This window comes from Pteronotus mesoamericanus, unplaced genomic scaffold (genome assembly GCF_021234165.1).
Source record: "Pteronotus mesoamericanus isolate MK-2021 breed Mesoamerican mustached bat unplaced genomic scaffold, CSHL_Meso_final contig_78, whole genome shotgun sequence".
Classification (NCBI taxonomy): domain Eukaryota; kingdom Metazoa; phylum Chordata; class Mammalia; order Chiroptera; family Mormoopidae; genus Pteronotus; species Pteronotus mesoamericanus.
In genome coordinates this window covers 2922206-2932563 of record NW_026555258.1, presented here as the reverse complement: position 1 = coordinate 2932563, position 10358 = coordinate 2922206, and the positions used below count along the sequence as shown (strand labels likewise).

At 63.8% G+C, this 10358-nt stretch overlaps 1 protein-coding gene across 1 annotated transcript in view; it reads right to left on the bottom strand.

Moving 5' to 3' along the window:
• Positions 1–6973: 6973 nt before the first annotated feature.
• The window catches only part of AK8 (adenylate kinase 8), an 82872-nt gene continuing 79487 nt past the window's right edge, over positions 6974–10358 (bottom strand). The window contains exons 12-13 of the mRNA XM_054584184.1: positions 8291–8371; positions 6974–7211 (exon numbers count right to left, since the gene is read on the bottom strand). Coding sequence (XP_054440159.1) covers positions 6974–7211; positions 8291–8371 — 319 coding nt within the window. The remainder of the gene's footprint in view (positions 7212–8290; positions 8372–10358) is intronic.

The window sequence follows — 10358 nt, the reverse complement described above, 5'->3', positions numbered from 1 at the left end:
AGTGGCACATATGCAAGGATTAGGAAAGGATTAAGGGACACCGTGACACTGATTGGAGGGTAGCTGATACCCCGTTTATGTCGCCCAGCCTTCCTGCTGTCCTTGTCGATTTTCCTTTTGCAGGCAGCATACAGCCCATGTACAAAGTTACTTTGTTTTAAACAGTCACTTGTCTCAGCTCAGGCCACCATAGCAAGATACCGTCAGCTGGTGGCTTGCACGCAGGTTCTACTCCTCACAGCCCTGGTGGCTGGAGGTCCGAGGTCAGGGTGCCAGCCAGACAGCTCTTGCTTGGAGGCCCCGGCTCCTGGCTCGTGGGCGGCCTCGTCTCCGTGCTCGGCAGCCTCTTCTGTGGGCGTGGGCGGGGAGCGAGCAAGATCATGGCGTCGCCCGTTACCAGGGCACTAGTCCCGGAACGAGGGCGCCCCTGTGGCCAAAGCAAGGGGGCGGCTACCGAGTCCGGGAGAGCCCCGTGGTGGCTGTCCCCAGGCCAGGAGTGACAGCGAGAGTAGCTGCCGAGGAGCTGGACTTCATTTGGTGACAACATTCTGCAGCTGCAGAGGCCCAGTGGTGGCACTACTCTGAAGAGCGGAAATCCAGTTGCCGCCACCACACCGGCAGGCGAGACGGCGCCCGGAGCCTGTCGCACAGGGCTGTTTGGCCGTGGTTAACAGACCAGAGGTCCCTGCGGGGGAGAAAGCGGGGTAGACGGTGAAAGCAGTGTTTGGTTTTAACCAGAACCGGGGCCGGCAGGCTTGAGAACGCAGTCTGTACGCGTGTCCCCTCACCCTCAGCGTCAGTCCTCGGGCCGGGAGAAGGCCGGGTGGGCAGGAGCGCCGAGGCGCGGGGCAGGAGCCGTGCTGTGCCTCGGGCACAGTTTGGAAGACTCCCGGCATCCTCAGAGGTGGCGGTAGTGCTGGCCCGTCACGTGTGTCTAGAGTACCAGGCCGGCCCCGCCAAGCAATGCAGTCACCACAGATGACCGCGGGCTACTCCAGGCACGGCTCTGCCGGGTGTGACGTCCTCACTGGAGCAGACAGTCCTCCAGCGAAGGGCGCGTGCGCACTGATAGGCCAACGCCTCGTTCCCAGGGCCGTCAGGCGGGAGGGCCGGTGCAGTCCGCCATCTCCTGAGAGGCTCCAGTCTGCCGCCACTGTCTCGTCCCGGGGCTCCGTTCCCTCGTGTGGAGAAACTGAACTGCCTGTCACCTCACCAAGGAGTGGTAAAGGAGGCGACTACACGTGTCTAATCACACGTGTTAGATACACCCTGGGGGGCAGCCGCAGGAGGCAGGGATAGGAAATTACAGAGAACAAAATGTCAGAGCCAGCCTGATGGAGAGTGGCGGGCGTCGCGCTGCTCCCCGTGCCTGGCGACAGCACCTGCTGCCCATCTGCCCACGTGTGGGCGGTGCGTGACACCGGCCCTTCTTCCAGGGACGCGGAAGCACGGCCACTGCAGCCTGGACCCAGCCGCTGGTATGTACACGCGTCAGCCCGCTGTACACTCGTAAGTGGGCATGTTCCTTTGGGTCTCAATTTCCACTCTCCCACAATACCCATCAGCCCTTCATTACAATATAGTCCAAAGACACTTGTCGCAGATATTAATGCTTGCCTGTTACACAGGCGCCACATCAGCATGGGCTAGGGAAACAGGAAGTGGCAGCTGCTTGGACAGGGGGTGTGGGCGTGCCGGGAGGAGGGAGAGAGACGCGAGGATTGTGGGTCCCGCCCTGTCAGCGGCCGAGGCGGCCAAGCTGTCCCTCTAATGGAAGGAACGAACTGTTGCCCTGCGTGCCTCCTGCCCCGCGTGCCTCCTGCCCCGCGTGCCTCCTGCCCCGTGTGAGAGAGGGCGCGCTGGGCCCCCAGGTCAGAGGCCGCCTGCTGCAGGAACACGGCTCTGGCTCGTTTGCTGAGAAACTCCGAGCCTGCCAGCTCTGCGTGGGGTCCACAGCAGGCCTGGGCAGCGATACAAGCCGCCCCGTCCCTTGGGCATGTGACCCCGCAGATCCAGTGGAGCTAGACGTATCTGCATGGATTAGGAGGCCACACAGAGTGGCCAAAAAGCACTAGCAGTCACAGGACAGGACCTGAGGGTCCCGGAGCAAGGCCAGGCCTCCGCCACGGAGCGCTACTCACTGTCTGAGGGCAGCACTCCAGTCTCACGGGGAGTGGCCGGCCGTGGGACATGAAGCGACCACACGGCCCGAACTGGGTGCTATCCTGTGCAGATGCAGGGGGCGGCAGCCGGAGGCTGGCACTGAGTCGCCAGAGTTCACAAGCCTGAGAACCAGCAGCCGGAGGCGGGTCGCTCCCCAGCCTCACCCCCCGGGAACTGCTGCGAGACTCGGCACTTCCATCGCCGCCATCTGAGACTCCGGGGACTGAGAGGTTCTGAGTCTCCGGGACGGAGGGGGGATGCAGTCAAGTCCCACTGAACCCAAAACGATGCCAGGGCCCTTGCCCTGGCAGACCAGCAGGCAAAGACGGCGATTATTGTGCTGGTGGCGTTCACAGACCCTGTGTCACCAGAAGCTCAGCTCTGACATGCTGCCTAGAAGTGGGTGGTCACAGCGCACACCCGCCTTTTCCCTCGTGGGTCCCTGCGCCGAGAGCTCGTGGCTGGGTCTACCGATCCTCTCCTGTAAGACTTGTTTCACAGACGGGGCTGGCCGCGCCTAGACCCTCGGCCGAGCTGGCCCGCTCCGGCGGCTGAGGGGGCGCCGCCACAGAAGGGACTCCTGCCCCTCACCCCACGCCCTCACCTGCCCCGTATCTGACAGCCTCTCAGCCCCCAGCATTCGTGTCTCTTTTCTCACCAGCCCGAGGGCTCCCTCTGGCATCGCATGAACCTGCTTGGTTGCCAGATGGCGGTGGTGTTGGGGAGTCACCTTTTTTCGGGGCAGCTCCAGAACAATGGGGCATGGGGAGTGAGGGGTAGCTCAGCCTCTGGGAGGGGGTGGCTTGGAGGGGCGTTCCACGTGATTTCTTGGGGGCTCCCCAGGGGATGGCCCCTCAGGCGCCCCCAGCAGTGTCCTGCCTGTGGTCCTGATGTTACTGGCTTTCTCCCTCCCCTGTCTCCCTGGCCCCATTCCCACCCAGGGGCCTCCTGGGGTCTCCTCCCAGATAAACTACCAGCAGCCACATCCTTGTCTTGGATCTGCTTTGATGGGAACCCAAATAAGACAAAGCCAATCTTACTGACAAGCATAGATGCAAAAACCCAAAGCACAGTACTGTCAAACTGAACTCATTATATATTTGAATAAGTGCATTTTTAATACACAGGGTCCAGCACAAATAACACCTCTTTTTTATTATAAAATCTTTTATTACAAAATCATAAGCATGTAACGCTGTCACGTAACAATGTCACACTCGGGCACACCGTATGGCGTTCAGGTGAAATGCTCACATCGCTGTCTCGCGCGAGACATTCACGTCCCCTCCCAACCACACTCAGGCAGGCGTGACGTATGCTGGGCCCTGTGTAATAGAGCTCAGGACACATCACAACCGAAGCGATTTAGTCTAGGAATACACCTGCAGTTACCAACACTGCACCGCACGCTGAGAAACGTGGGGAGGGCAGATCCCACGTTGCAGTCTTACCCCAGATAAGGGAAAGGGGCGGGCGCTGCGGGGCGGCGGTCCCATCCTCGCCCTCACCCACCTCCCCGCCCATCCGGCCATCCAGTCCCCCCGAACCTTGAACTCTGGCCGTTCCCAGTAAATGACAATTGCGGGTTTTATTGTGGCGAGGATGAGAGTTTCACTTTCTTTGAGAACTGTGTGTTCTACTGTTTGGGTTTTTAAATAAGTAACCTTTTAATAAAAATGTTTATAACGCAATATTTCTGTGTTTTAAATGGAAGCATGTTCCTGGCCTCTGAACCCTCCTATGTGCCTCACATCTCAGCTCCCTGGTCACCTTCATCTCCCTGGGGGGTCTCCCCCGCGTCCCGGCCTCATTTAAACCCCTCCCGCCCGTTCCCACTGGGACGACTCCTTCAGTGCTTTAGGAAGCGGCCGGCAGGATCCTTAGAACAACAGAGGCCCGACAGAAGCAGCCCCAGTCCCCGCCTGCCGCCGGGCGCAGCATCTCCAGACGGGTCCGGCCCCACCGCCCTGCACCACCCTGGTCTGATGCCCCAGGCAAAGAGGTGCATGCTGGGAGGACAGGGGTGTGGGGAGAGACCCAAGGGCAGAGTGGGTGTCAGGAAACACCCGAAACCAGATGGTCCCTCTCAGTCTCTCATTTCCATCAGTTTGTAAAACACAAGCCTCACCAGGGCCGCGGCGCCAGGCACAGAGTGGGCACCCCATAAACACGAATGAATGACGCGGGCGTTGCCGCCTCCCAGGCTGACTCAGAGGCCGACAGAGAGGGGCCAGCTGCCCCGAGTTCTCTTGCCGATCCCTGCCTGAGAGCGGACTGGGCAGCTGGGTGTCCTCGGCAGGTGCAACCCTGCTGCCATCAGGGGCAGGCGGGATCCCCAGGAGACACACCTGTGGAGGCCGCGGTGCGGTGGGGAGCACCGCCAAGGGGCCCCTGCGCCCGGGGAGGCGGCAGGGAGGGGACCAGCTGACGCGGACACCAGCCAGGGTGGCGTCCTGGGTGCCGCGGAGGGGAGCCTGCACCGACCACTTACGATAGAAGAGGTTGGAAACGAACCAAGGACTTACCTGCATGACCACGTCGGAACGCTTTGTTCTCCCGCAAGTGAATCGGACCTCCGCGAACATCAAGCAGGCCGCCGATCCGGGTGTGAACAAGACGTTGGCCTCCCGGCCACCGGACTGGGGCCTCTGCAGGCCCGCAAGCCCCAGACCTCGGGGGCGCGGCTGGATCTGGAGGCAAAGGACGCTCCCCACTGCTCAGTTAGGCCGCCAGCCGCCTCCAGGGCGCCCAAGAGAAGGGCCTCGCGCCCTGCGGCCCCCACCGGGCACCCGCCCTGCACGCAAAGCCCCGAGGGATGGAAGTCGCGGGCCCGCGCACGTCCGCGTGTCCGAGGCCGCGCCCTCTACGGGCTGGAGCGTGTCAGGCCCACCCCGCAGAGCGCCCAGCGCATCTCAATGAAGCTCACGCTGTCCGTGCACCTTGTTGGGGAGGCCCGGCCAACGCCCAGCCTGCGGGGCCCAGAGGACAGGGCCCGCAGGAGGCTGCGGGACGAGCTCACCCCGCCCCGGACTGTGCGGGAAGGCAGGCGCCACGCTGTCGTCACACGGCACTGCCTGGGTTCCAAGCCCTGTTCTCACCCCACCACACAGCGCCTGCCCAGGGCTGCCTGCGGGCGGGGCCCTGTGTTCTCATTTGACAAGAACCCTGAGAGGTCCCGTAAGCGGCCCAGGGTCACGCGGCAGCAGGGGCCCCGGGCTGCTGGCAGTGCACAGCCCCTGCTCCCTCCGGGCGGGACGTCCCCCGCCTCACACAGTGCTGCACCAAGTCCGTGGGGCCGGGGGGCTCACTGCTCTGGGGGGCGGGGGGGCAGCGGGAGGGGGGCTCATGGAGCGGGTCACCCCCGAGGGTAGGCCATCCACAATGTTAGCATGCGTGTGAATGAAAGAAACGACTGTTTTATGACGTCTTCTCTTAGGCTGAGGATTTACATCCAAATGGAGTTTCACGGACAGGCCCAGTGAGGTCTTATCCGCTGGTATCCAAGATGACAAGGGGCCGGGGGGGCGGGGCAGGCGAGCCCTGACCTGGCTGGGCCGCCGCCCTCCCTGTTCATTGTCTCCTCTCGTCGGTGGGTGCTGGGTACAGGGCATGCAACCTGGTCTGAAACCAGGACCCCTCCTGGGGCCTGAGGAGGCCCATCCGGCAGGAGCCCGTTCTCGGGGGCCTTTCAGGGTCAGCGGCCTCTTCCCTGTGGGGGTTGGGAGGAAACGGCCTGGGAGGGGGAGGTCCCTGATGGAGCTTCTGGAGGCGGCGGCCGGAGCCAAGGCAGGTTTTTGCTGGAGGGACTCGGGGCCACCCCAGGCCACAAGGGGCCTTAGCCAGCAGCCCGGGGGTCCCCAGGCTTCCCAGAGCCCAGAGGCTGGAACCCCAGTCTCAGGCCCTGGCCAGCCTGGCCGGTGGAAGCCCCGCAGAGCGCACCGGAGCCCCAGGTTCAGGAGCCGAATGACATTAGGCCCGTCCCTTACCCTCTGTGGCCACCATGTCCCTTTCTGCCAACGGAGGGACCACCCAACCATCTTCCTACCGGGGGTGGGGGGCTCATGAAAGAAGATCATGAGCTCCGTTAGCCTGAGGCGTCCCTGTCCCATTGCGCCCCCTCCTGGACGCTGCAGGCGCTGCAGGCTCCGCAGGCCCCCAAGGAGCAGTTGTGGGGCGGGGCCTGACGGCCCACCCCCTGCAGCGTTCTAGCGAGTCTTAGGAAACCACTGTGTCTAAAACTGCCTGCCCAACGGGGCAGCCACTGGCCACATGGGGCTATTTGCGCTGAAATTAATGAAAATAAAGTAAAATGAAGAACCGCTCACTCTGTCGCACCTGTAGCTGCTCGCGGCCGTGCCGGACAGGGCAGAGGGCACGTGCCCACGTTCTGGAGAGTTCTGCCGGGGGCGGCGCCCGGAGAGAGGCAGGGCTGTAAAGGTGCGTCTGAGAGAGCACCGTGTGCCAGGCTCTTGCTGAGAGCCAGCCTGCCTGCCTCGGCTCGTCAGCTCCCACGGCAGCCCGGGGGCAGGTCCCGGTGACACCCCGTCCGGCTGGGAACAGGGACCGGCTGGGGCTCAGTGACGTCCCCAGGCATGCACAGCGTCAGTGCCAGAGCCACAGCGCATCCCGCTGGCCGCACTGCTTCACGGCAGCTCTGGGCTTTCCCGACCTGCGCTCCCGGACCCCCAAACAAGGCTGCCTCCCCTTCAGGACACGTGAGACCACGCCCTGCACTCTTTATTGGCTTGGCTGAGGTTCCAGAAGATGGGGGGGAACTTTGTCCCCCTGGGGCCCTCCTCGCCCTGCACCCTCAGAGGACTTTGGTGGGCAGGGGCCGGATGATCCCGCTCTCTATGTACTCGAAGACGGTGTACGGGTCCTGGTCCCCATTGACGGCGATGGCCTCCTTGTAGAACTCCTCCAGCTCGGCCGAGCTCCTGTAGAACAGGTCCAGTTTGAACCTGATGTGCTCTTCCGCGTCCCTGGGGTTCTGCAGGAGGCGGGCCTGGACTTCCATGGTCGGGGGCGGCTTGTACATGAGGTGGTACCTGCGAGAGGGCAGGAGAAGCGGTGACCGGGGTCCAGCCCAGCTGGCAGTGGACAGTGCTGCCGTGGCCCGGGTCAGCCGCCGCCACCGCGGCTGCCGCCACACGCGGCCCGGGCCCTGGGGAGAGGGTTGCGAGCACCGCCGGGCAGAGCGGAGCGGCAGGCGAAGTCCAGCGCCCGCCTTGCTGTCACCACCTCCCTCTCTTCTTCCTTCCAAACACGGTTTATTAAGCATCTGCTCTGCCTGGCATTGTATCTGCCACTGACAACACAGTGACAAGCGAGGCAGACGCCGACGCTACGTCTATGGAGCGTACAGTGAAATGGGGGAAAGGACGTTGTCACGACAAACAGGAGCGGAGATGACAAGGGAGTGCCATAGACGCGCACTGTCGGGAGCAACCCCCAGGCAACGTGAGGCCATCGTGCCTCACGTGGGTCAGCCTGTCCCCCAGCAGCCAGGGCGACCTGCAGTTTAGAAGAACCCTGGAGTTTCCTTCCGGCCCCTCCTCACCCCGCTCCTGGCCGGTCCCGGTTGCAGGGGAGGATGGGAGCTCTTCCCCCCCCTGACTGCAGGGGCTTTAAAGTGCGTCCCATCACGCACGCAGCGACTGCACTTGGTCAGGCTGCAGAACGAACCTCCGAGGGCGCCCTCTGTGACCACGGGAAGGCTCCAAGGTTCCCGGGGGAGCGTGTACCGTGTCACTGGGACAGCCAAGGCCCAGGGATGCACACAGGTGACACCTGCCGGTGCAGCTGCTTCACAGGCTGGGCCAGAGCTGCCACCAGGGCTGCGCACGGGCGACATCACAGCCATCACTGTGGAGCCTCAGACTTTCGCGTCCTGGTTCCTTGTCCAGGCTCAGGGGCTGACGAACGCTGCCCAGGGGAGCGAGTTGGATGGACCCCCGTTCTAGAGTGTTCTGTGAGCAGTCACCAGGCTGTCCCGGGAGAAGCCCGGCCGAGGCACCAGTCAGCCACACGGAGAGAGGCGGTCCCCGGGGGCTGGCCCCAGGAGCCCCCCTGGTGACCGGCCCCAGGAGCCCCCCCGGTGACCGGCCGCTGGGAGCCTGGCACTGACCTTTCTCCGGTGACAGGGTCGGTTCTTCTCGGGGTCAGCCGCTCGATGACAGAATCGAGCGGCACATTCAGGAAGAACACCCTGTGGGGGCAGAATAGGCGCATGGTCAGCTGAGCAGCCCCAGCCGCTGGGGCCAGGGTTGGGGTCAGCCCCTGGGAGGGGTGGCACCTTGGGGCCCCCCAGGAGGGTGCAGGTGGGAGCCGCCTGCACCCCTGATTCGGGGCAGCTCCCAGCCCCCATCCCTCCTCGGGGGACCTCTGGGGGCCTCGTTCGGGGGAGCTGTGTGGGAAGCTGATGACCCGTCCTTTCCGGAGGACGGCGTGTCCTCTGGAGTCACACAGGCGGTTAGAATCTCACCTCCCCTGGACTTGCTGCCCTTGGGCGGTGGCAGCAGGGTGGGGGTGGGGGAGTGTCCTCATCTTCCTCGCTCCCTCCTTCATAAGGAGCCCCAGGCCCGAGGGGCAGGACCCCCAACGGTCAAGAGCCCAGCGGAAAAGTCAGCACTGACGGCTAACCCCAGGCTCGCCGGCGGGTCCGTCTGCTAAAGCCTGATTCCAACGGTTTCATGCCCGCTTTGGCAGCGGGCCCCTTTCTTGACATGAAACCTGAGGAGAGGGGTTCTCAGCCGGATGTGGGCCCCAAGAAGGCACGTGGCAATCAATATGTGGGGACATTTTTGGTTGGTTGTCACAACTGGGAAGGGGGTGCCACCGGCATCGCGAGCGTTGAGGCCAGGATGCTGCCAAACACCATGCAATGCACAGGACAGCGCCTCCCCGCAAAGAGCGGCCCGGCCCGGGGTCTCCAGTGCCGGCTGAGACGGGCGACGTGGGTGTGAGTGCGCCGCGGGGTGCGGGGCGCAGGCCCGAGTGTTTGCGGCTCCTGCCCGCACGCCTAGCCCCGGCCCTGCCTTCTGGCGTTGAAACATCTAGGTTTGCTTATAATAGCAACTTCTGGAACATTCCATGGTTCATTTACTGTCTACTTAACGCGCGGAGCCAGGCACTGCGGCATGCCCCTTGCATGGAACCGAGGCACGACGTTTAATAGAGTCATCATCGTTGACATCCAGGCTGGGTGACTGATGTGTGCGGCTCCCACTGGGGACAGCATCAGTGACGGCAGCTTCAGTGGCAACAAACACTCCCGCGCACCCAGGGCCTTGCTTGTTTCACTTTCAAGTAGGTAAACCGGGCGAGAAGCCCCTCTGAGCGTCAGGAAAACGCACATAAATGAGGCTCCCCTCCTCCACTCTTGGGGGCGGCCTTCCGGGGTGCGTGCGCTGCCTGCCCTGACTCACCCAACGAAGCAGCCCCTCGCGGTCACCCCACATGTATCGAGCGTGCGCCAAGAGGCCAAGCTCTGGTGGGTCTGACTGGACACGGGTCCCCACTGGGCCGTGGACCCACTTCCCCGGCCTGCCTGCTGTGGGCAGAGCAGCGACTGACCCCACCCCACCAGTGTCCCAGCAGCCAGCGAGGGCTCAGGGCGCAGCGAGGAACAAATAAAGGGAGGTGCGGCATGCGGTGCCGGGGGTCTGTTTAAACTCCCTGCCAACTGCCTGCCCAGCCAAAAGCTCAGCCAGCGGGTCGAGCTGGGAGTTCTTTTAAAGCACCAGGTCTGGAGGGACCGGCAGCTCGTCTCGCTCACCCCCAGAGTCCCCTGGGTTCCCGGGCCTGCGGGTCGCCAACACCCCCGCGCGGAGGCGCCGGGTTGGCAGGAACCGGAGGAGCCGAGCGCTCCGCCCCGGACAGCACACAGCCGCCAGGCGCCCGGCCGGCCCCCGACCCCCAGGGAGCCGTGGGCTGCAGGTGTTTTCTGGGGGAAGTGGCTTTGTGCCTCCCATCCATGCTGGCTCTTAAACAGGGTCATCACTGGTCTGGGGACTGAGGGTGCGGCTGACTGTGAAGAGGGGCAGGGGAGGCTGCCCCAGACGCTGCCCTCAGCTCACAGGCGCCCCCTGCATCCCCCCTCATCCCCCCCACCCCCCCTCATCCCAGGGCTGTAGGGCTGGGCCTGAGCGGGGCCCGGACGTGGCCCATCTGCATGCCGGCTCCTCCTGGCCACA